This window comes from Nylanderia fulva, unplaced genomic scaffold, assembly GCF_048542155.1.
Source record: "Nylanderia fulva isolate GAGA-0341 unplaced genomic scaffold, ASM4854215v1 Scaffold44, whole genome shotgun sequence".
In the NCBI taxonomy this organism is placed as follows: Eukaryota; Metazoa; Arthropoda; class Insecta; order Hymenoptera; family Formicidae; genus Nylanderia; species Nylanderia fulva.
This window is the reverse complement of record NW_028190521.1, coordinates 114,614-142,276: the sequence shown is the minus strand read 5'-3', so window position 1 is coordinate 142,276 and position 27,663 is coordinate 114,614. Positions and strand designations below refer to the sequence as shown.

Here is a 27,663-nt window from a genome sequence, read left to right as displayed (position 1 = left end):
ATGCTAATAACATAACTGTAGTGTTATACAGGGATATGCAAAATGAATGTCCAAATCTGCTTAAAATAGGAAATACAAAATTAGAAATAGAAGTTTTTCATTTAAAAATGCAAAATGCTTTTAGACATACATACATACATTTAAAATAGAAAATGGAAAATAGGCATTTTTTAAATAATTTTTTGAAATAAAAATGGCTTCTTTAATATATATATATATATATATATATATATATATATATATATATATATACATATATATATATATATATATTGATATACATATTTAAATTCTAATTTTGTTATTTATTTCTTACAATTATTACTTACATATATTTAAATTTTAATTTATTATTAAAAATTTATTAACTTTGAAAATTTTCTTTATAAACTTTCTTTTATAAACTCTTTAAACTTTTATAAATTTTATATAAAAAAATTTTATATAAGAAAATTTTATATAAAAAATTTTAATATAAAAAATGTTTTAATACAAAAAAACCAAAAATGATATAAATATATATTTACATGTAAAATTACAAAAAAATGTTCATTATTATTTATTTACTTAATAACTTTTTTAATAATATTTTAATTATTATAAATATATGCATATTATTAATATCTTGATTAATTTCTAGTTTGCAAGAAAAATGCATTTCAAATATAAAATAAATAATAAAAATCATTTAAATGTAAATATAAAGTAGTTTTTGAAAATGTGTACTTTAAATGTAAAATACAAAATAGATGTTTTACATTTTACATTTCCGTTTTAAATATATTTTATTTCAAATAATGCATATCCTTGAGTGTTGGTACAAATAATTTTTTAATACAAAAATTATTTTTGATTGCTGAATACATTTTAGAAACTAATTTTGTAATTGTTATAAGAATCATTTATAGTAGTACAAAATTATAAAATTAAAAATAAAAAAAAATAAGTATTTGAAAAATAAATATAAAATAATCTTATAAATTATAAAATTATTATTAATTATTATTTAAACCCTTAAATATATCTTATTATTCTCATTCCTAAATTTAAAATTTTACAAAAAATTTAAGATAAAATGCATCAAGCATACATAAAAACATAATTACATGCAACATAATTACAAAATTTTATTGTAGCAAAAGATGTTTTGCAGAATCATCTTAACACAATTATTGTAGAAGTGTCCTTATCTGGATAGGTAACGTCATACACTCATTCACGATGAAACGTGTTTAAGGCCAACCCACGCATATAAAATTGTACGTATAATCTCATTTCCGTATCTGTGTTCTTAGATTAGAGGCGAGTTTCTTGGAGTTGCAAAATTGATTAGGTGTGAATATTTCAATACTATATGCGCTCCTTATCTCTCCTTATATACTGCGTCTCCCACATTGGTTTCCTGTTCGCCTGGTTTTAATTGCGGTTCATACGGTACGTGCATGTGGCCTTGATACCTCGAATGCATTCTTATTTTTAATAAAGATCAAGGGATTTAAAACACCTTCATCGGGGACATACGTCAATAACGAGGTCGGATTTTCTCATTGATATTAATATTACAAACAATATTTTTACATTTTCAACTAAACAAAAGTTTACATACAAACAAAACGATTAATCATATGATTTATTATATTTGTTTAAAGTTCAAAACAATTTTTTATCTATTAAAGTGAATATATATATATATATATATATATATATATATATGTATACACAATAAGTCAATATTGATGCTGTTATTATATTATATCAGGTCTTGTAGTTTTGAAATTTCTTTATACATTGAAAAAAAATTATTAATTATTGATTAAACCTTTTAACCAAATTTCTATTTTGTAATTTGATCATAAATTAGTATTTAAGTCAAATATACCCGTTAAAAAAATTTTTATATATAATTATATATAAATAACTGTATAATTATACATATAATCGTAAAATTATATGTGAAATATGTCCATTTTTTATACATAATTATATAAATTTATATATAAATTATAAGGGTTTATATATAATCATGTCAAAATATATATAAAACATAAATAGTATATTTATATATATATATATGAAGAAATACTTATTTATTTTATATATATATATATATATATATATATATATATGAAGAAATACTTATTTATTTTATATATATATATATATATAAATTTATGTAAATTTATATAATTATATATAAAAATCACTTTTATCTAATTATGTATGGACATATTTCATATATAATTTTGCAATTATATGTATAATTTTATATGTTTCTATATAATTTTATATTGTTATATATAAAAAATTTTTTAATTTAAATTATGTTATATTTATTTTAAATATGTTTATATGTTCAATTAACAAGATAATATTTAGTTGAAAGGTTTAGTCAACTTAATATCTTTTTTCAGTATATCTACTTGCTTTAATGATAAGATTCTTGCTTTGTTCCGACTCATTAACCTTTGATTACATTCACAAGAAAGTATAGCATCATTATAATCGGCGCGACGTCTTTAAATGATGTTTAATTCGCTCGATTATAATCTCTTTCTTTAGTTCACTGTGAGTTTTTCTTCACTCGCTTGTCTGACTACTAGGATTGGGTAAGTTAATGATTTTTTAAAACTAAGTTAAGTTAAAGTTAGGCGCTTATAAAATGAATTTAATTAAGTTAAAAGTTGCATAAACAAAAATTAATTCAGTTAAAGTTAAGGTAAGATTAAATTAACTGAAATTAAATTAAAAGTTAATTTTTAAAAACATTATTTATTACTTTATATTAAATTCGAATTTTGTTTGTTATTTCTTTTAAAATTTATAATAACAAATAACGAAGAAATTTTGATTTTTATATAGAAATATATTTTTGGTAATTACAACTGATAACAATATGAACATAAAAATTAATATAACTTTAATTTAAAATTAATACATTTATAAAAAACAATAATGGTATTCAAAAATAAAAAAATTTAACTTAGGAAAAAGTTAATAAGTTTAAGGTCAAAAATAATTAGTTGAAGTTAAAAATTAATACATTGTAATTTAACTGAGCTAAGTTAAAATGTATTAAGTTTTAACTAATTAACTATTAGTAATTAATAACTAATTAGTAACTAATTAAGTAAGTAGTTAGTAACTATTAACTATTTATAGTTATTATTACCTAATCCTGCTTTTTAATATATTTAATTAAATATTTTATCAATAAAATACTTTGTTTTGACTCTCTGACTCGAACGATATAACCTCTGTACAACTATAAAGAGTGGAGATATATGGCTATTCCTATTAGGGGAACTACTCGCGAGATTGAGGTCGATTTTCGGTCCGTGACGAAACCGACACGGTCTCTGCCCTAGGTCTGGTGCCAAGAATAAAGGGACGCGGAACGGAGAGCGTTTTAGCACCGGGCCGACGAGCGAGCAGACCAGAAGGAAGTAGACAGCCTTCGGAGTGTTTGTTGCGGCGCGAATATACCACTCGATTTCGCCGACACCGTTTCAGTCACGCGTAAGCAGCCGACCGAACAAAGCAGCAACGGGCACCACACATCCATGGGTTATCCGCGTCCGATTCTCCGGTTACACTAAACTGATATATTGATAACGTGACTGTGAAAGAGAAGGTACGTGCATTTATAGGCACCATACGCCTTCCGTTCATTCTCGTTGTGGGTTTATATATTTTAGTGCATATTCGATGTTCGTCAATGTGTAACGATACTGCCGATTTCAATGGTTTCTTCAGCGATTGTCGGAGCTCATTTGTTGTCGCGGACGCTTGTTCGTAACTTGGAATAATGAATGAGCGGATTTCCTTGAAATCCCAATAGAGAAAGTACGAAGTGCTTAAAATGTACATGCACAGCGCGCGCGTTTTCAAGGATTCCACGTGACGTGCAAATGGATTAAATTCAAAATTTGATATACCAATAATCTTCTCGTGTTTGAAATTACATAAGTCTTCAGAATTATTTATTACGACTGATAATATATGAGCAATAGTTAATGCGATAACTTTGAACTTGTTGCTTCAATGTTGAACGCGATAGATTTGTAACAGTGACAATTTGTTGGTTTGACAGGCTTTGAAAGTGAAATTGGAGCTACTTGGTGTAGTTTTGCGCAAATGCAGTTGCACAAAATATACTATTTTCATGGTATATATTTCTTGATATGCGAGTTTGTCGAACCCGTTGAACGTAAATATTTTCATAAGCATATTTCAGAATTAAAGATTTTTTTTTTCGAATCAATTCTGCTGTTTCATTATTTATTTATATTTGTTACATCAGCAAGATGCGTTCAGATAATTAGAGATTACGCTTTATCTTGAGAGAATTTGCAAAAAAGAATTTCGCTATAAACATTATTTTTATTATTATTATTATTATTATTATTATTATTATTATTATTATTATTATTATTATTATTATTTTATGTTGAAATTATTTATTTTGCTGACAATTCGAAATATAAATATTCAGCATCTGCTGCACATTTACACATATATCTTATTCTTATTGTGCGACTTGTGAGTCATCGGTTTTTATTATTTATGCTTAAAATTTTTCGAGAAAAAAACCGCGTGTGAAAATTTATTTTAGTGAAGGACATCTTTGTTTCAGTTTTATTAATCGTAAATTATGCATAGTTTTTTTGCAACGTTTTACCAGCATATTGAGGCTTTACTTTTTATGACAATATTTGTCATGTGCTATCCCGATGCAGATAAGTTTCTTTCGGGCTGGTGTTAATCTTTCTGCGCAAATATACATTTATACCATTTATCTCCGAAGTTCTCTCTCCACCAACATTGCATTATATTTGCAATTTTGTTCGGCGTAATATAATAAAGATTTTTTGGCAAGCATCCATCGCACTAATCAGATTTTAGCACCAAAATAAGATTTGATTACAAATAATCAGGGTTGGGTAAGCTAATGATTTTTTAAAATTAAACTAAAGTTAGTTGCTTATAAAATTAATTTAGTTAAATTAAAAGTTGCATGAACAAAAAATTAACTTAGTTAAAGTTACGATTAAATTAACTAAAGTTAAATCAAAAGTTAATTTTTGAAAACATTATTTATACTAAATTAGAATTTTGTTTTTTAATTCTTTTAAAATTTACAATAATAAATAACAAAGAAATTTTGATTTTTACATAGAAATATATTTTAATTACAAGTGGTAATTACAACTGATGACAATATCAACATAAAAATTAATAATACTTTAATTTAAAAATAATATATTTATAAAAAACAATAATGGTATTCAGAAATAAAAAAATTTAACTTAGGAAAAAAGTTAATAAGTTAATAAATTTAAGGTAAAAAGTAACTAGTTGAAGTTAATAATTAATACATTTTAATTTAACTAAGATAAGTTAGAAGTTAATAACTTTTTAACTTTTTTAAAATTTTTAATTAAATTAACTAATTATTACTCAACCTTGCAAGTAATATACGAAGTAAGATTAATTGTGCTATCTTATATGATTGAGCGAAGATGTTCATCATCGAATTCTGAAGCGTAATAGGAATTCTGCGAATTCGAATATGTATATACATATCTCTTAGGCAATGCACCTGTATATTTCGAAATATCACGTGCGTTTCACGTGATACGATTATGAATTATGCCGGCATACCTTTGTAAATGTTTATATAGATAACCAAGAAAAAGTTTTATTTTTTCCGGCAGCATACTTCAAGGATAACAAGTGCAATAATAATTTAGATCAGCGATTGTATATCGAAGCAGGAAATAGTGAAGAAAATCAGTAACACTTACGACGCACACGATAGAAAAAATTTCCATTGAATAGAAATATCATTATTTCGTGCTACATCGTTCGCATTATTAAGGTTCAGCTTGCGAAACATTCTTTAATTGCCTTATTTATACGAGCAAATGCTAGACGGAAAAATTATATATTTTTAACTTACATTGGATCGCGCGTTTAATTTTTGATAAGAATAGGTCGGGCATGGCTTATCGTATATAATGATACTGATTTATCTCATATGATTGACAAACTTATGTATGTATATATAATATATAAGCCCAGCCAGAAATGATAGTTACATCGACGTCGAACCGACATCGAATCGATGTCAAATCGATGTCGAATTGGTCGAATCGATATCGATTCGACGTCTTTTCGACCGATTATTTCTGACTGGGAGGCCGAATGTATGTAATTTAAAACTGCTTTTAAAAGATTAAATATTAAAATGCAGGAAGATTATCATTACCGTATAAGCTATTTAACATAAATTTTTACAATAAATAATATATATATTATATTTTATTTTAAAAATAATATATCAATTTTCCATAATATATCAGTTTTTTATCTTTTAAATTATATTATTTTTCAAATATTATATTATCAAATTTTTTAGATTTATTTGAATTTTAGTAATCATATTATTTTTCGATATAAATTCGAAAGATAATTTTTTGAATTATGTTATCCAATTCTTTAGATTTAATTGCAAAAATATTAATAAAGTTTCAAAATTTTTTAAAACATTTTTAAAAATATACTCGGAACATATTACATTCTTTTATACTACGCATTTTTATTCGTCGCTCTAAGTTTAATCTCGTTATTTCTTACAGACGATTTACGCGATTACATTTACTTACATAAGTAATGTAACTTTCTATGATGTCTGATAAATTTTGAGGAATACTGCTGTTATTCGCGAGAAAAAAAATCCGAGGAATTTCTTTCTCTAAAATTCTTCTTTCTTTTTTTTTCTTTTCGTAGAAGCAAAAATGTCAAACGTTATTGGCGCTTTATTAAAACAATCGCAGTTCGCGTCTGATAAAAATGCACGTGACCGGTTAACTAACCGGGAGCCGGCGAACACTTCTATTTTGGTGATGTCGTCGCCAGCGGTAACATTGCCAAAAAGTGAATTTGCATCGGTCAAAGCAGACACGTGACGCGCAGACAGTGACTTGGGTTGTTTCAGAAAGAGAGTTCTCGGTCTCAATTAGCCGATCCATTATATATCGTGAATTTAATTTGACAGCTGTGTATGTGATAGCTTGGCATAAATTCGACAATTGTATTGTGGTAATTTATAAATTGCAATAATTGTCCTTGTCATTATTATGATTTAAGAGAGTCGGTTAATCGAATGATATTATACTCTACTTAATAATGCCATTCTGCTTCACTTTGACCGACATGATCACGTAGTCGGCATGTTGAAAAAACTTCTGACGAATTACGAGAGCAATTACGACGATTGCATTAAGTTGACTAACTGAATAAGTACGTCGACGGTATATTTATCGTGATGATTATATGATTAACTAACAATAAAAAGCGGAGTATAAATTCGACGAATATCGTGTCAGTTTTTTTATCGTGTTAGCTTTCTGTTATAAGATTTTTTTTTACGTAGGATATATCCCTGAGTTGGTTATTTTAAATCATTCGATAGTTGTATAATCTTGCGTTTCTATTTATTTTGCATATTGAACGTTTCTTCAATCGTACTTATCTATCTGAATAATCGGATCTTATTACTTGAAAAAAGAAAAAAAATTAATATAAATGTTACGTTACCTCAATATACTATTTAATTGCATAATTAACATAAATTATGTGCATTATAAATATGTGCATTATAAATTTTAATGTGAGTATTAATAGTTAATGTGCATTAGAAATAAATATTATAAATTACAATGTGATGAAGTATAATTATTTTACTTGCTACATTTGAATTGACTTTTATATTTTATTTAAAACTTTCGGATTTTATCTTATCGGATCTTGATGAGCCGCGAATAATTCTAATTCTGTCAAGTATATATATAATTCGTATATTTACGTCTGTAATTCTGACAATGAGAAAAAAATGGATTATTAGAAAAATTATATTGTCACATTCTTGTAAAACATTCGTTTTAAAATCACATAGTTTATTTGTCTGCCCGTTACAATCGCTCAATGATAAACTATATCAGTCAAATATGAGTCACATATATGGATGTGCAAAATAATATCGAGGATTTGATAAAGTGTATTGTTTAAGATATATAAAATGTGTATACGTGTATGTAACAGATAAATATATACATATGTATATATATTTGTTTCATACATATATACACAAATAAACACGCAAGATTCTGTTTTACCGAGATATTTATGTATTAAATTGCTCAATCCTGTCATATGCGTATGATCTTTTATTTCTGTCGTATTCGAATAGAAAAAGATTTGTCTATAAAATTATTCCGTCTACGTATATATATATATATATATATATATATCTTCGTCAATAACTTTTCATTTAATACGGTATTGAGCAACAAGTTCGTTATGTAAGTTACTATACGTATAATAGCAGGTTAAGAATAACGCGTCAGTATATTTGCAATTCTTTACTATTTAGCGTTATCTATTGCTGTGTATTAAATGCAAGAGCGCTATTGAACTCACTTTACGAACAATTTTGCAATTACCCGGCCTTTTTCTACGTCAATTATGTTTTGCGAAATGTTTTGCGTTTGTATATTATCCTCCTATAAATAGCGAGTAATCTTTTCGCGCGTATTTCGCAGATAATGATTGATTGAGCGCTCCTATGTAAAGTGCTATATTTATACGACGTGAACCGTAAATAGTTAGCATGTTATTTCATTTGCATTTTGATGTCAACCCCATTTTATGACCGACGTGTATACACGGCGACACTTTTGTGTCTAGATTAGGTTGGCAAAAAAATTTTTTTTATTTTAAACAAAAAACATTTTTTTTGTTTAAAACAATGTTTTTTGTTTTATGTTTTCAAGTAAAATAAAAAAAAACATGTTTCAAATAAGCAAAAAATATATTGATTGTTTAATATCTAAAAATAAACATTCTACTAAAATAATACTCATTTTAATATTTTTATTTCATTAAACAATAGTTTAAAAATATTTAAAACATAAAACATATTTAAAACAGTGGACATTGTTTTAAACAAGTTTTAATAAAACAAAAACATATTTAAAATATGCCAACTCTGGTTTAGATCAAACGTATACACTTATAATTAGTGTCAACGTGTGTACAATATTTATACTCTATTTACACTTAAAGAGAATCCTACTTGTAGCTTATTTCAGTGAGTACCCAGGTAGCAAGCATATCATTTTGACGTCGAATGACATTAAACGTATATAAAAATGACGTTAGTTTGCTACTTAGGTAGTATAAGCGAATTAAAAAAATAAAAACAATACTTTTAATTTCTTTGTTGAAAGTTTCTCAGCGTAGAGTTTCAATTGAACAACTCGCGCAACAATTATTTAACGCCTTCTTATTCTCTTTAATTCTCTTTTTCATCTTTTATGCTATCTTTTTATCGCGATATACATGTAAGCATATTACCACAGCAGCAAGCATATATGTTTATCCATATTGACTGATTCATAAAAATTGGATGATCCACCAGAGTAAATTCCCAATCTTAAGCATAAAGAGGTGTAGACAGATACGACACTTTTTGTCAATACGTAGACACAAATAAATGTACAACACTATTCTAAAATTGCAATACTTACTGCGTGTGGACGGTGAAGACGTGAAGACACAATTCTAGACACAAATGTTCACTCTAGGTGTCGCTGTGTATACAGTGTTTACTGTTATCTAAATAAAATTATATAGATGATCATCTAGATGAAAATTTACCATCATCTTATCTTTATATAGATAATAAAAATATGTATTATCTATACCTATATCTTAGATAAAAAAAAATATTTTTACTAAATTATCTGGAATAATTTTCCGATAATTTTGGTTTAGAATTATATAGCACATAAAAAACTTAAATAATAGAACTTAAGCAGTAAGCGATAAAAATTTATAAATAAAAGTATGAATACATATATTTTTATATCACTTTTATAATTTACATTTTTTTATAACTGTGTGTTTACATAAGTAGTCTTAAAAATTATTATCTATAAAATTATTTAGATAAATAGCCATATAATTTTATCTTTTATCTAAATATATTTAAAACAAAATCATCTTTATCTTATCTAAGATGAATTTATATATTTTTATCTCATCTTTATCTAGCTAATTTTAAAATCATCTAAGCACACTGTATGTAATCGCTCTGCGATCCGTGGCTCAAGGGCAGAGTATCTGTCTATTGAGAGGATAGATCTCCCACGATTGAGTTCTGGTAGAATCCCCGACACTTTTTTTGCTCAAGAAAGGCTTACATAGATGTTAAAAACGTGTAACATGCGCGCGCATACGATTTACATTAAGCCAAGTTGTGTGTAACTTAAGAGGATTATCTCGATTAGGCTCATTTAGACTATTAAAAGTAAAGTGGCGCAGGAAATGATTACTACCGTTTTACATGACATGATTAATATATAAGATCGTTCCTTTTTCTATTTTACTTAAAAAAATGTGTGTCGTAATCTTGTAATATTACCTCTACTAGTCTCTTTTCTGTCAGTTTACAATGTAAAAACGGACATGCATAAGTGAAGATTAGATAGTACAAAACTTGTCTCTCTTTTCATCGCTTATCTGTTTAAAAAGTTTCCTGCATTATTAGGGAAATTTTTTCGTTCCTCGATTATCTTATAATTAAAAAGAAATAAGAAAAACGAACATAAAGATAAAGATATTTATTAGAAATCAACGCGCATTAGTTGTGTGATTGATTGAAAAACTCGTCATAAGAATAATCCACATGCTTTTTTATGCAATTTATGAAATATAAAAAGAAAGTACACATATATGTATACATATATGTATACTTATAAAAAGTGATATATCTTAAGTAATAAATCAACTGTAATAAGATTGATTGATTTATTTGACATATTGACTGTTATATGTCAACTGATTATGTAAAGAAAAATAAAAACTTATCGAAGAAATTATTCTAACAATTTTGTGACACATATACAGAGTGTTTCTTAAGTATAGTAGGTACAAAAAATTGAAGAAGATATTCTTTGGTCTATTTTATGAAGACAAATTCTATAAACATATGTCAAATCATTTTGTTTTCAAAATACAAAATGTCAAAGTTGTGAAAAAATATAAAAATTTTGAAACTCTCGAAAGCAATATTTTTAAAAAATTTGATACATATGTTCTTAAGAACAATTTTCTAGTATCAATGAAATATTTTTAGATTCACTAGAATTGTGCGTATAAAAAATCACATTTAGCTTTTTAATGGTACCTTACAGTTTCTTTCTAAATTTAATAATTTTTAAATAATTCCGGACTTAAATTCTAAAAATTGCCTCTTGAGTTTTTTAAAATGATGAATTGTTTTAGAGTTAAAATAAAAAATTGAAATTAAAAACTGTAATTTAAAAGCTGATAATTATGTGTATTAATAAATCATCTGCTTTATTCTGTTTGGTGTTTTGAAGATTTGGAGTTTGATAATTCTATATATTCTCCATATTTTTTACAACTTTGACATTTTGATTTTGTATTTTAAAAACAAAGCAGCTTAAAGTATGTTTGTAGGATCTTTTCTTCATAAAATGAGTAAAAAATATCTCCTTAAATTTTTGAATTTATTTAGGAAACACCCTGTATATGAGTCATGATACTATCGTGCAAAACAGAATTGTCATTTTTCATATTTCAAATTATCCCTCAATCGGTATTTCAACATGTATTGATCACGAGATTAAATACTGCGCACGCTATAGATTAATTAAGAAATTAATCAATAAAAAGACTTACGTACAGAGGGACAACTCGCGTATTTAATTGGTGAACGACAATATACGTTGTTAATAATGGAATAATACCAAAGAAGTCGACGTCTATTTTTATTGGCTGCAAATGCTTTTTCAGCGAAAAAGAAACGTGTGTACGGCAAGAAAACGAACAAGACGTATATAAAACGTAAAAATATATGAGTAATCGTATATTATTTCAAGTCAATAATGCTTAATGATCTGCATATTTCGCATTTCCGTACTTACTTGGCGCTGAACAGAAAATTGCATTTACATATTTCTGGTCAGTATAAATTGGCACGTATTGGGATATATTCGATGCATTTTGATAATATTATTTTGTTTTAAAGCAACTGTCATCGTTTCGTGAATAACTCATCAATACAATCATGATATATAGCGTCAATATATAGAAACAAAGCACACGTGTCGAATATTTCTCGAATATACACGCATATTATTAACCAATTTTGGTATAAAAATAGTTTTATTTAAAAAAAAAAATTAATTAATCTAAAAATTATGTTCAGACAAGTTTATCATTCTTGGATGAAAGATATCACTGTATAATATTTCTCTTCTGTAAGACTTTATTATTGCTTTATATACAATACTTGGCGAGAGGCGCTATAGCACTTCTTGATAATATACTGGCTTCATTTATGTGTCATCATGTAAGTCCAGACAGGATAATGGACTTTTATTATGACATCTCTTTGTATAATACATGTGTTATTACACGTATTCGAAAAACATACACATACTGTATATATTATATATACACTTTGTACATACTTACGTATATTTTACATTTTGCGTGATCTTTTATTGTTAGTGTTGCTACAGATTCAATTTCATTACTTTTCTGATAGACCATGCATATATTCCATAATATACTCTGTCAGCACTAGACGTCACAAGTCACTAGTCACAAAGTCGCAAAAAAATATGATACGTCTTTTGCACGTTGCCGCGACGTAACGTATATAAAAGAATTTAATTAATTGATATGTTGGATTGTTTAGTTTTGTAGTTGGTATTTATAAAAATAAATTGAAATAAGAATATATCTTATTTTTAAAAATTAAATTTAACACGAAATTGTTACGTCGCAAAAACGTCGCAACGTGACAATTACGTTTCGAACACTAGTTGTGACGTCGTTACAACGTAACGTGTGACGATTAGCAAGTCATAATGACGTATTTGACACGTACCGGTGCTGGCAGGGTACATATTTATATAATTAAACATATTTAAAATAGTGGAATAACTTCCGTGTCGATAGTGAAATAAAATTACAAGATACATTACGAACGACCCAACTGTCAAAAAATACTTTCTTTATTCTTATGATGTCACATAGACGACGTTTTGACCCTTTGGGTCCTTTTCAAGCCTTAAAATAACGAATTAAAACAAATTATAATTCATAATCACAAATTGAAATCAAATAACTGTTAAACATACCTTAAATATAATATAAAATCAGACGTGAAAATATTTATATTACTATATTTCGGTTACGGTCAATGTTGCGCTTAGATTTAAAAATTAGCAAGATAAAAATGAGATAAAAATATGTAAATTTATCTTAGATAAGATAAAGAGATAATTTTATTTTAAATATATCTAGATATAAAAGATAAAATTATATAGCGATTCATCTAGATAATTTCCAGATAATATTTTTAAGACTGTTTATGTAAATAGTTATAAAAAATGTAAATTATAAAAGGGATATACAAATATATTTAAATTCTACTACTTAAGTATTTTTATGCGGTATAATTTTAAATCAAATTATCTGAACATTATTCTAAATAATTTAGTAAAGATAACACTTTTTTTCATGTAAAGATATGCAGATGCAGATAATGCATATTTTTATTATCTATATAAAGATAAGATAATGCTAAAGTTCCATCTAGATGATCATCTATATAATTTTATTTAGATAACAGCAAACACTAGTCACAGTATCTTTATTAAGTTTTGAAGCATGTTTTCACTGTCATCTTTTACAGATGGAACTGAACAGCAGTCCGATTTCTGCGCAGAAGAAGAATTCCATTCATGACAATGAAACAGCATTCAAGCAGGCACTTGGGTAAATATATTTATAATAAACTGTGACGTGGTCGTCCCGACGCACGTGCACTCCCTGACGCGGGACAGAAAGTCGAGCGGCCACGCCAAGAGAGCAAGAGAGAGAGCGAGAGAGAGAGAGAGGAGAGAGAGAGAGAGAGAGTTAGTGGCGCAAAAGTATATGATTAGTAACGCGTTTTATTTTTATTTTTTTTTATGTATTATTCGGGAGCCTTGCTGAGAGGATAACGTATTTACATCGAGAGATTGTCGAGGAAGTCAATAAAAGCGGCAAACATAGGGCTAAAAAATATTCACGAAGGATATGGCCGACCTTGCAAGCCCACAAACAAAGTCAGCTTAAGGAATTCGGCCGGGAGGCGAGGGGACTGCAGAAGCGCACCCGCCAACAGGCGCAGAAAGGGTTGGAAACCCGCGGAGAATCTCCGCACCCCCGCATCCTTTCCGATAGGACTCCGCCGGCCGAATACCCTAACGAGATAACCAGCGATGCGAGCCCGCGAGAGGCTCGATGTATTGTTAAAAATTCGGTAGATTTATAAAATAAAAATTAATTATCGCGAGAAGTACACCAAGATTATCCCTTACGCTGTGTTACTGTCACGCGAGTAAGGAAAATCGCGGAAAACCCTAACTGGCTCTCGCGCGTGTTACCCCCTACTCGTCGAATTCGCCCGGCTACCTCCACTAAACAAATTTGCCAGTATATCTCAGAAACATCTATGAAACATGTCGGTAACCCTAAATGTCCTACCTCTTTTATGTTACATATGGGATGTTCTATTTGCGACGTTCCTGAAACCATTTAGATTCTTTAAACGTTTCAGGAACGTCGCAAATAGAACATCCCATATGTAACATAAAAGAAGTAGGACATTTAGGGTTACCGACATGTTTCATAGATATTTCTAAAATATACCGGCTTTGTTTAGTAGGGCCGATAGCAAGTCGGAAGATTTGGCAGATTGGTCCGACTTAGACGTGTTGAGAGAGTAAGGGAAGAAGCTCGGAGGAAAAATGGATTTAGAGATTTGGTGAGGCCCAAGGACCAGGAGAGAATTTTTCCGGTGAGGCTATCCTGTCTAAGAGTCACGCAAGTAACACGTCCGCTCCTTGTGAATTCTGAGCCTTGACCGCTCTGGCCCGATCGCCATATTTAGTGTAGTAATTTAGCGTGTGGGCTAAGCCCATTGTCGAGATTAAATCTTGGTGATTTAGCAAGTGCAATTGGAGTCAAGCGGCAAAGAGCTTTGTGATATTTAGCGTCGTTATCTTCGCGAAAGCTACGTCTCTCCGGGGTTTTATTGTTGTTGCGCTTTTTCTTGTGTTTGTATGATTGCGTTTGTGATAAGTATTGGTGCTTTCCATTTAGCAACACAAGTCGACACAAGCATCATTCTATCTTTATTCTTATAGAATGTAGAACAAAGATAGAATGACGCTTGTGTCGTTTTGTGTTGCTAAATGGAAAGCACCATATGTCGAGTAATTCGTGTGCGAATGTGTGAAGCGAATCGCGTAATTGTAAGCTTGTTCGTCGCGTAATTCGGGTGTCGTGTATAGTATCGCCGAGAAAGAAAAGACAGCGCGACCGCGTGCGAGAGCGCGAAAGCGACAAGGACAGAGAGTGCGTGCACGCGAGAGTGAGAGACCGCGATAGTCGGAAACTGCAGGCCACCTGCAAATTCGCATCGAATCTAAATTTATTGCCTGTCAACGGGATTTTTAGCTCTCTGCTTGTCGAGAACCTTTAGAATCTAATTTTTGATTCTCATGAGAACCGAACGCTTTGTTTCACTCTTTCATTTATGTCTTATATTATCCCAGCAAACACAGTATATAAATGTTATATACTCAAGCATGTTACATGTGACGTATATGTTAGTTGTAATTTCCCACTCATAGATGTAACATTTTTAATATTACATATATTACATTGTAGTTATATTGTCATTATATCCCAAGATAGCACTGACTTATCAATACATCAATGTGCTATTTGGTATATAATTACAATATAACTACAATGTAATATATGTTATATTAAAATGTTACATCCATGAGTGGGAAATTACAACTAACATGGATGTTACATGTAACGTACACGTTATATATTACCTGTTATATTCCGTTTTATTATAGCAATGTAACAATTATATATCGGTGTTTGCTGGGATACGATTGTCGCATACCTGACGTATGTAAAGTTATATTTCGAGCCTAGCTTGTTGCAGTATTTTTCTTACGATTATATTTGATTGGTTCTGGCGTAGTATCGTCAGTTTAATTGGTTATTGGAATTATTTTTTACATTACGGAAATTATAGCGAATTCTTTTCTTTTTGTATTATTTTTTTTCTCTACGTTGTAAAACCAATAATTATATTTCTCTCTAATTTTTCAAATTATTTAAATTATATTATCTGCTATAATACTTATCTTTTCTTATTGTAATAAATCTGAAATTGTTTTATATCTCAACCTCGCGTCTCTTAATCTTCTCTGTCTCTTCGTGATGTCGCGCTCATTACATGCTAATCCGTATGATTATTTTCACGTGACTTCGAGTGAACTACTTATTATTTTTTTCGTGGCAACCATACCCTGCCCCTCTGCCATTAGGTGAGCAGCCGATCCGTCGCGGAACTTCCGGCCGGATATTCGCGTAATTTCATGTGTCGCGAATTGACACGTGCAAGACCATATCTGGCGTCCAAAATCGAGTGATTTCGCGTATCCGTCGGCTGGCGTTCCGCTGCGGCACGTGCGGAGCAACCACGTTCCTAGTTTCCGCGTAATTATTTTCTAAAGAATAATTAAAATTTTTTTTTTTGACAACGATTTCTGCTCGTCTCGTTCTCCGGGCGAAAAAAGTTGTCGCAAAACATATAAGTAATCCTTGTAATGCATATATGTATATGCATAATTTTCTCTGACAATCTTTCTCAGATCTTTTAATTAAGTCGATATTATAAATAATTTATTATAAACATAGTTTTATCTAATAATTGTATTATTCACTTTGCACATATACATTATATATTACTTTTTTGACTAATCATAATTTTCTTTAATTGAATTTGTTCTAATTACATTAATGAAAAAGAGTGAAAAGAGAAAATTATTATGTAATGTTGTTAAATTAATTGATAATTAATAGTTGTTAAATGAATTAATAATGTGAGATGTTATAAATAGATATAGATAATAATTGATTACGGATTAGTATATAATCGTGTGTTGCATTATTAATTGATTGATCACGCTCTGTCGTTCAATTATCTCGTTGAAGCATCGAATTATTAAGTTATATAATTATTGCGAATGATTGTCAAATAACGTTACGATCTAGCATTATGCGATTGTTAATAAGCAAGTTTAATAACGAGTTTTGTCATAAATTATATCAGTTTTTTTAAATTCAAATTTAAATTTTATTTTATTAAGTTTTATTTGAAAAGTAAGTCTAGCCGTGTGAATCATTATACTATAATATCAGAATAAATTGTTGCATTTAGATTAGAAAAACGATATATCCACTGAGCTAAATCATCTCTGTCTCGAATTTGCAGACATATTATATATCATGTGTCACATCGTTACCAAGAATGACATATTGGCATAATTATCATACCTATCGGATTCAAAAAGTATGTTTTTCTCTCGTTTACATCACATAAATGTTAATTGTGGAAATTTAATTATCTCGCTTGAAAATCACAGTATATGCGCACACGTGCGCATATCCGGCAATTAACGCCATTGTTACATGGATAAGCATTTAAAATATCAGGAGATCGTTACATGCTGCGACATGTCAACTTAGAAATATAACTTTTTCATTCTTGGCGATTAAATAGAACTTAAAAACACCATAATCGCGCAAATTAAAATTAAAATTAATTATTTATGTTATTTAATTGTATTATATTTAATTATTAATAATATATATCTTGATTTTTTATATCAACTTTTTTTTATTACAGAAATGGCGGGACGTACGGAGCTTTTCAATCGAAAGATCCCATCTTAGCGATGGAAAAAGGCGGGGATCCTATGAAGGGCGGAAGTAATGAGCATGGTATCACCGTACACCATCCTACTTCGTAAGTTTGATATTAATAAAAAAAGAACAAAGAAACGGCTAAACTTTTTTTTAATAATAGGCAATTTATAAATACAAGTCACATACATTATACATAAATATTAGCAAAGGTCGTATCGATAGAAATGCAAAAATATTTAGCATATGAGGTATACATGCGACGAGAATGATATCTTGTACATCCTAAAAGTAAGTAAAAAAAACACAAACAAATTTTATCTCAAATAAATATGATAGAGATACATAAATGTGACAAGTATATGACAAATGATTGCGAAACGCTAGAAACGGAAGTGAATACTTTGCTACGTTGCTATAATATCCTGATAAAATAGTTAATTCACTCTGTGTATGAAACGTTCGAAGCATAACTGCTTTTTTCCGGGAAAAGTCATATTTTGCCATAATGTTACGTTGGTTTGACATTGTGGGTTTTCTAAGTTTCTTTTTTTTAACGCAGTTATGTAAAAGTATATATATGTATATATTTATACACGTATGAGTAAATCGTAAAATTCGTCTTTTAGCAATACTGTAAAAAAAATAAGAGAAAAAGAGATAAAATTGAACAAATATTTTTTGTCTTGAGATTGCGATCGATTCGCGTAATGTCTACATTTAACTCGTTACTTGTTATCATTGGAAATCATAAACGTAGGTTTTTGCGCGTTCAAAATATTTTAAGTTTAAAATTTTTTAAGTTTAAATTGAATTAATTTTATATTAAAAAAAACGAAGTTTACGAAATAAACATGATGAAAACAACACTTCAAAATATCACCTCAATTTGTACAAATAATTATAATAATTAGTGTTATGTAAATCACTAGATGATTTAAAACTAATGATTTTATAATCACAAATACAAATTTGTTATCAACATATTAATAAAAAAATATCATAATTATCAGAATTTAATTGTAATCTCTATTTCTGGGAAATTCTTGGGAAATTACAAACAATCATTCGTATGATATATCGTTTGAATCAAAGGGCACACACGCGCCTAAACTTATTTAGGCGCAGCCAGACAATAAATATAGAATAAATAAACCGAAACATATACAAGTTTATAACGATGAATCTGCACAAAATTAAATAAAGTCGATGACTCTGGCAGGATTCCAAAGTTTCGGGTCTTTGGTTTATTTTAAATGATTTCTACTGCTTGGCACATTTGAAACGCATGCCAAACGTTCATAGGTACGATCACATTTTGATTTATAACTATAATTGCGTGTTAATTCTCTCACTTTGCAAATGCTCATATATATTCACTATTTCTCGATTGGACTTTTGCGTTAAGTCGAAAAGAAGTCGAACGTACTAATGGACGATTGGACAACTGCAGGTACCTGGAAACCATGATGCATCTGTTCAAGGGTAACGTCGGCTCGGGGATCTTCGCGTTAGGAGATGCTTTTAAGAATGCTGGATTGATGCTTGCACCACCATTGACGATTTTTCTCGGCATTATCTGCGTACACGCTCAACATATTCTCGTACGTATACCTTGTAATTAATAATTATAGTGTTATCGCGTATATGATGCAGGAAGTTGTGCGTTTGTTTTCTATATGCCAAAAGATCTAGGTTCAAATCCAGGCAGAAATTATACATCTTGGATTTTTATGGTATTTGATCGCCACCTCTCGGCAAGTAATGGCAAACCACTAAGAAGAGTCCCAGATAACACCATGTCCAATATTAGTGTATAAGATATTAAGAAATCTTTAAGAAATCTCATGATATGATATCCCCAAAGACATCTTAAAGATGTCTTATGCACCAATTTTAGACATAGTGTTGTCTGAGAGTATCTTAAAAAAACTCCTTCAATCTGGCTTTATTCAGAACCGACGCAAAATTGTAGATTGTTGTTCTATATTTAAAAAATTAAAAATTAAAAAATAAAGAGATCATCACTGACAAGACTTCTGACAAAAATGTAGAAGAGAGAAGGATACCCACTGTTTACACTCCTTATTTTTAAAAGAGCAGCAAGACTGCTACGATAATATACCAAATATGGTAAGAAGATATAAGGTGTCCTAATGCTATTGGATATTCTATACATAAATGAAAAACAAGATATATATTTTCGTCTCTCATATAAAAAAAAATATTACAGTTTTAATAATCACAATATTTTTATGAGTATATTAAAATATGTATATATTAAAAAATATATATACATATAATATTGTAATATATTAATTTACAGATATACAAAATCACTCTTGATAATTATTATAATTTCTTTTTTAGATTAAATGCAATAAAGAGATGACACGTCGTGTTGGTAATGAAATGAACGCAACAGGATTCGCCGGAACTGTGGAGATGTGTTTTGCTACCGGACCTCTTGGACTTCGTAAATATTCGAGCCTTATGAGGTGTGTAATAAATAAAAGAATGAAAAACTAGAAAGCCAAATAACAAGAAACATCTGCAAATATAATCATACACATAGTCATTTTATTCCCACTTATACATACATATTCTTCAATTTATTTAAGTGCTATTTGCACAAATTTCTTTCAATTTATCCACATTTTCTTTTTTCTTTTATACACATTTTTTAATTATTTTTTCTATGATTTCATATATGGTATTAGCGCGCTGCAAATATGCATGTCATTTATGTTGCATTCTTGTGATTTTGTTGCAGAAAATTGGTTAATATATTTTTGTGTATCACGCAACTCGGATTCTGCTGTGTGTATTTCGTTTTTATTTCCACGAATATGAAACAGGTGAGACACATCTCCCACCAGCTATATATTAATTTTTTGAATCATAATGCTTTAGTATTTTTTTTTATTTATTAATCACATGTCTATTTTTATCGCAGATATGTATAAAAATCACTAAAAAGTGCTTGACTAAAGAACAGCTATATATATTATCACTTACAATTAATAATATTTTTTTAATAAAAGAGCAAGATCAGAAAATTGTACGCGTCTTAATTTGACATATTCATACATTTAGCAATAAATATAAAAAATAAACTTTCAGAGAAAAAAGAGAGAGAATTTTCTCTTAAAAAAAGAACTTATTATAGGTGCTAGATGCACACGGAATCGAGATGGACGTTCATCAGCACATGGCTGTGGTGTTGATACCCATAATGCTTAGCACTTGGATCAGAAATCTCAAATATTTGGTGCCAGTATCTTCGATAGCAAATTTCTTAGTGATCTCTGGTTACATCGCTACTATATATATTATGAGCCATGACGTACCGTCCATACATGAAAGGAGGTATGTTGCGGATTGGAACAACTTACCTCTGTTTTTTGGCACTGTGATATATTCCTTTGAGGGTATTACTCTAGTAAGTACAGATATTTTCAGAATGACATCCAATTGGACACATTGTTTATTGGTTAACTGAATATATATATGACTTTTTGATTGGTCAATCGTGCTAGTTCCAGGTACTGGTCAATATCGGTGATTGTGTCCATTTGGATCTCTCCTCAATACTATCATTTCGTCTTATTTTAGTTTTTACTATCTTTAATATCTTTTGACTCCGGTTCGGATAAAATAAGTCGATATGTTTTGTCAATATCGATGCTTTTTGACGGTGTGTTTCTAATAGGCGTTGATATGCAGGTACTGCCACTGAAAAACGAAATGAAGAATCCTAATAATTTTAATAAGCCACTGGGTGTTCTCAATGTTGGTATGGTGATAGTTACCGCTATGTTCGTCGCAATAGGTTTTCTGTCTTATTTGAAGTACGGTGACGAGGTTGCTGGTTCAGTCACGCTCAATCTCGCGCAGGAGGGAGTGTAAGTATTTATCGAATTTATCTACGTAATTATATTTTTATTTATGGATCGAGTTTTATAACAAGACTCAAAACTTATCTTGTCAAGAAGAATTATTATATCAATTCGATAGATAATTATTTCAAGACCAAATCATATATCAAAATTCGCTCAGTAAAGCTTGCAGATTTTGTATATAATGTGTGTTGTTTACATATAATTTGAAAGATGAATTAATGTAATTAAAAAATTTTGTAATATGCATTTTTCTTTATGTACTTCTTTATTTATGTAGGGCCGGGGAAGCCATCCTCAGTCAAATAAGGTTTTTATCTGATACAATGTTTGCCGTGTTTAATAAATACTAGCTAAGAGTTTAATAAATATTAGCTTCGTAAATACGAGAACTTGACAGAGACATGTGCTTTGGGCATGTTTTCATTCAAGAGCATGTTTTAATTATTAATTATAGAATAAACGACACCTATCTATCTTTATTCTTTCCCCCACATATACATGTATATAGCTTTTTCTTTCTACATATAAGAAGGAATGTCTATTCTCTTTCGCTAACTCTTTTTCGAACTGAATTTTTCTGCAGTTTGCCGCAATGCATCAAGACAGCCATCTCATTAAGCATTTTGCTTACATATGCTTTGCAATTTTATGTACCGATTGCAATAATGTGGCCCGGCATTGTCAATCGATTCGGTCCCTTCAAGTGGCCGGTACTCACGGAGATTATCTTCCGGTCTGCAATATGTTTTATTACATGTAAGTATCTCAGAGATTTACTAAATTATATTACTTGTATTATTAAAAATTTTTATCCAATATATATACACTCCTCAAAATAACTAAGGGATCAAAAAAATTGTTCAAAAAATAGACAAATTTTAAATTGCTGAAACTTTGTTTCAAAAAATGATAATTTAAATTTTAAAAAAGAGTTTTAAAGCTTGAAATCTCTATTTTCAATGGTTTACAGTTTTTTTTATTTTCTTCAATCTGATATTTTTTACATATGGCAAACGATAAACATAACGAAATGGAAAATTTCTTCCCACTTTGTAGACATATGTCGCATAAGAAGATATAATAAAATTTTTTGACACTTTCATGTTAAAATCTGAAGTTTTTCCTGCAAAATCGTTTTTTTTTAAATTTAAATTTCGATCTTTCCTTATCAAGTTATCGTAAATTGAAGAGAAAATGTTATTTTATTTCATTTTAATTGTCCATAATCAAGGGTCTATTCTGATTAGTTAGGTAAAAAAAATAGCCGATTTTTGTGAATTTTTTGTAGAAAAAGTAAACAACCTAGTAACTAAAATATTTTATATTGTATTTATTACACTTTAAAGTATAGTTGAAAAAAATTTCAGTCGATTTTATTAATTTACTGCAGCGGAATATGGAGCAGCCGGAATCTCTGCGCGCCAACCTGGCGAAAGTCCTCCAGGTCTTAAAATTTGTCTGAAACAGCCAACCAATCGATTTTTCTGTTAAGAATAAATGTAATTCTGGAGTCTATTCCAGAATTACATTTATTCTTAACAGAAAAATCGATTGGTTGGCTGTTTCAGACAAATTTTAAGACCTGGAGGACTTTCGCCAGGTTGGCGCGCGGAGATTCCGGCTGCTCTATATTCCGCTGCAGTAAATTAATAAAATCTACTGAATGTAATAAAATCTACTAAAATTTTTTAAAAATATACTTTAAAGTGTAATAAATACAATATAAAATATTTTAGTTTCTACATTGTTTACTTTTTCTACAAAAAATTCACAAAAATCGACTATTTTTTTGACCTAACTAACCAGAATGATCCTTAAAAATTATTGTACAGCAATTTTAAGAATGGATTCTTAAAGCTGAATCTTTGCTCTATAGTATGATATAGCGACTGAAATTTTTTAACTCATAAACTTTTTACAAATAGGTGAAAATAACGAAAAAATTCGCGAGTTTTCTTCTTTTTGTTTAAACTTTGAAAAGAAGTTACGTAAAGTAATTTTAAAAATTTTATCAACTGAAATTTTTGTGCCTTCTAGTACCCCAAACTTGACAAAAAATCATAGACTTGCTGTGATAATTTCTTTATAGTGATCCGTATGTTTAAAATAATTGATGTGTATAATATATTAAAAAACCTTGAGTTAGTTTGATAATAATATATTAGCTAACAAGTGCGGGGGATCGTAAATCGGCCGAGAGTGCGGAAGTTTGGCGCACGAGGTGAAGCCGAGTGTGACAATCCGCACGATCGGCCGATTTATGACCCGCACATGTTGGCTACGATATTTTGTGTGACCGGTGCGTGGAAAGGGAGCCCTTTTTAAAATCCCATCATGTGCGTAAAGGGCGACTTTTCGCGCGCCGATTGCACAAAAAAATTTAAAGAAAGTAAAATCCGTGGCAGAACAATTTTTTCTTCACTTTTTGACATAAGAAAGCTATTTAGAGAACCTACTATTTTTTAACCATTTTTTTTTATCTTTTAATTATTTTGATGAGTATATTTATCTATATTAATCTATTTCTCGAATTATAAGTTTTAATTTTGTATCTTCAGGAAATATGATTGAAAAGTTTCGACGTTTACATTTAATTACCGCTAAAATTATAATTATACAACTGATAATCTTGAATTTCAATTAAGATCACTTTAAGATTAAGTGAAGGTCAACCTAGTTTTTCCAAACAAAATTACTCCAATTTTTTATATAAACCGATTCCTCGCAATATTTGGCTTGAAAAGTTTTAACGTAAAACAATCAGAAATTGAATAGTTAACGAGAAATCTTCTACTATAAAATTTGACATAACTTTATAAAAATGATAAAAGTCTCGCAAAATATTTATGTTTCGCAGATCCTTTAATGAGCTCTGCAGGCTCATCAGACTTATTTTATGTGATTATACAAATTTATCGGGACTTTTAATATTAATACCTCATCAATGACAAACATACTTGACCCAATAAATAAAAATTAAAAAAAATTCATCCTTTCATTGTTTTTTTTATATTGCTGATCAGATCTTATATACATATATGCGTACGCTTGTTTTTCGACTTAAGAGCAATTATTTCAGTTATCATGGCAGAGGCAATACCAAAGCTGGGTCTATTCATATCTCTGGTCGGCGCGGTCAGTAGCACCGCGCTCGCTCTTATCTTTCCACCTATTATTGAGATGATCGTCTGTTGGAACAACACCGGTCTCAGTTATTTTACAATGACGAAGGATGTGTTGATAGTGCTGATCGGTGTATTGGGTTTCGCCACCGGAACATACGAGAGCGTAACGGCGATCATCAAATCGTTCAGCAATTGAACTCGAATAATCTATATAAGCGCGCTATGTACAAATTATTTTTAATTTTCCTTTCATTATGATATGCGGACCATGACACCACCTCTTTCCGCGCGTGCCCAACTTGATTCAAATTCATATACATATACATACATTTTTTCAGATTTTGCATGTTCGTAGAACGCGCTTTAAGGTTCAAGTAGTATTAAACATCCTAATAATGATAATTTATGCGTGATACTGATAGAAATAGCTGATTAAATGTAATGATTGTGGAATGGCCAATGATTGTTATTAATAGCAATCGTGTTATTAATGATAATCATTCAGACAACACAAATTTTGATATTTTTGTTTGTGTTGTTTGGATATCGTACCTTGTGTGTGCGTTAAAACTTCAATATATATATATATATATATATATATATATATATATATATATGCGTTTTCATGTTTAGGCTTCCACTTGTAATAATGAATTGCAGTACAATAACGTAGTTTGCATGACGTAAAAATGAATAGATGAATAAAAGTGCGTTGATCTTTTCAATTGTATACACGCGAATTTTGCAACAATGGCGCAACTGAGACATTACAGAATATACAGAAAAGAGACATATTTAGAGACATAGTCTCTACATATAGTATTTGTTATATCTTTACATAAGATTTTATTTATCGAATTGTTCTTGTTTTAATTTTTTAAAAGTATATAGAATATATATACTGTTAATCAGCGAAATTAATCAATTCACAGTACGATTCAATAACAATTGAACATTTAATAAATAAAGCGATAATTATATGTGTATTAGGAATTAGAAATATTTGCGTCAATTACTGCTAAATTTTTCGTCAAAATAAAATTTTTTCTCACAGAAATGTATTAAAAGCGGACAAGATTATATTTTCAATATTGCATGTTATTGTAAAGCAAATTGCACGATTCAAATGTTAATTTTTAATCTTATTTGACCTATATGCGAAACAAAATTATTTTGTTTATGTAGCGTTTTATTTTAATTATAAGGTATATTTATTTATGTGCCTTAGGAGGCTAGTTTCACAAACATTGATATTATTATTTTAACCGTTTTCTCTATATCTGTGATGACAGAGTCAGATTTAAAAGAAAGAGGAAATAAAATTAATAAATTAATGTAGGTGAAACTAATTCTCATTGTCAGTGTGTCGATATTTATATGAGAAACAAAACGTGGACGAGAAAAAATCAATTTTTAGTTTCATATTGTATATTGTTGTATTATAGAATAATATGTTCTCTTTATTGTTAACTTTATATATGTATATGTGTAGATATGTATATATATGTATATGTATGCATATATACATACATACAAAATGCATACATATTTACACATATACATAACAAGCTTACGAAACAACAAATGACATCATGAAAAATGAATCAGCGACTATTTACAATATTGAGATACCCTAGTATCAATAGTATTTAATTTCTTTATAATTGTAGAGTTTAATGAGAATTCTTTGGAAATTAATTATTCTTAAAAATTAATATTCTTAAAAATTAATTGTGTGTAAATAATTCCCATTATTTAGGCACAAATGATAATAATTCGTTAAGCAAGCAAATGCGTTTTTAATCATTTTTAATTGTTGATATTAAAAAAGCACTTCTTGTAAAAAAATCTATATCTTTTATTCACCGTTGATTATCGATCTCGACGTAATATATGTATACATGTATGTAATATCAAATTAAAAGGTCTTTCCTTAACGATAGTTACTGTAATATCGGTTCGATGTATGACGTTGTCGCGTATCGTATTATGGAGTACAAATTCACTCAGGAATGCTTGTGTTAAAGTAGGTACATATTTTCTTCCTTAAAGATATTTAATAGAGCAGCGTGTAAAATATCTTTCTTGTTTTTTTATTGTCAGTTAGATTCTGAGAGAGGTTGATGGAAGATAAAAGAATATACAATCAACATATGGCACAACGAATTATTTATTCATGTACCATGTGTTTTTAATTAATTTTTATCAACAGACGAAATAATGACGAATGCTAATCAGAATTAATATATAAATTTAAAGTATAAGACAGGCGATAAGAGTCAATCGCGGAAGACAGTGCGTTATCCCAACGAAACTAAATTTTTTTCGTTAGAATTAAATATCTGTGCACAAGACACCAAATTTTACTTGGTCACTGCCAAGATTTTAAAATATGAAATAATCTCATAATTTGAGATTTAATTTCAATAATCCTTTAACCCCCCTACGGAAATAAATAAATGCAAGAGAAAAGTCCCGGCAAGCGAAAGGTCTCGGGTTCGATTCCCGATTCAGCGACTTTCGGATCTATATTTTTCTTTTGCATTTATTTATTTCCGTAGGGGGGTTAAAGGATTATTAAAATTAAATCTCAAATTATGAGATTATTTCATATTTTAAAATCTTGGCAGTGACCAAGTAAAATTTGGTGCCTTGTGCACAGATATTTAATTCTAACGAAAAAAATTTAGTTTCGTTGGGATAACGCACTGTCTTCCGCGATCGGCTCTTTTTATCGCCTGTCTTATACTTTAAAT

The 27,663-nt window shown here is 29.1% G+C and overlaps 1 protein-coding gene across 6 annotated transcripts; it reads left to right on the top strand.

The window, feature by feature from the left end:
* The first annotated feature begins 1,429 nt into the window (after positions 1 to 1,429).
* LOC114941282 (proton-coupled amino acid transporter 2) lies at positions 1,430 to 27,577 on the top strand. Of its 6 annotated transcripts, none has more exons than XM_029316208.2 (13): positions 1,430 to 1,533; positions 2,560 to 2,606; positions 3,366 to 3,631; positions 13,796 to 13,878; positions 17,864 to 17,983; positions 19,334 to 19,484; positions 20,251 to 20,378; positions 20,654 to 20,738; positions 21,050 to 21,322; positions 21,607 to 21,785; positions 22,060 to 22,089; positions 22,366 to 22,538; positions 24,862 to 27,577. In XM_029316208.2, the coding sequence occupies exons 4-13, from the start codon at positions 13,796 to 13,798 to the stop codon at positions 25,101 to 25,103; spliced, it is 1,464 nt and encodes a 487-aa protein (XP_029172041.1). In that variant the 5' UTR covers positions 1,430 to 1,533; positions 2,560 to 2,606; positions 3,366 to 3,631; the 3' UTR covers positions 25,104 to 27,577. The 6 variants fall into 6 exon arrangements, with proteins under 6 accessions (XP_029172041.1, XP_029172039.1, XP_029172043.1 ...); XM_029316206.2 differs by having other exon boundaries at positions 3,299 to 3,631; XM_029316210.2 differs by lacking the exon at positions 22,060 to 22,089 and having other exon boundaries at positions 1,432 to 1,533; positions 3,299 to 3,631.
* Positions 27,578 to 27,663: the final 86 nt, after the last annotated feature.

Bases quoted from the DNA above. Each gene is read 5' to 3' on its own strand.
- LOC114941282 (XM_029316208.2), top strand. From the start codon at position 13,796: ATGGAACTGAACAGCAGTCCGATTTCTGCGCAGAAGAAGAATTCCATT. The intron at 20,739-21,049 runs GTGAGACACATC...AACTTATTATAG, and splicing joins TTTCCACGAATATGAAACAG to GTGCTAGATGCACACGGAAT. The intron at 21,323-21,606 runs GTAAGTACAGAT...GTTGATATGCAG, and splicing joins CCTTTGAGGGTATTACTCTA to GTACTGCCACTGAAAAACGA.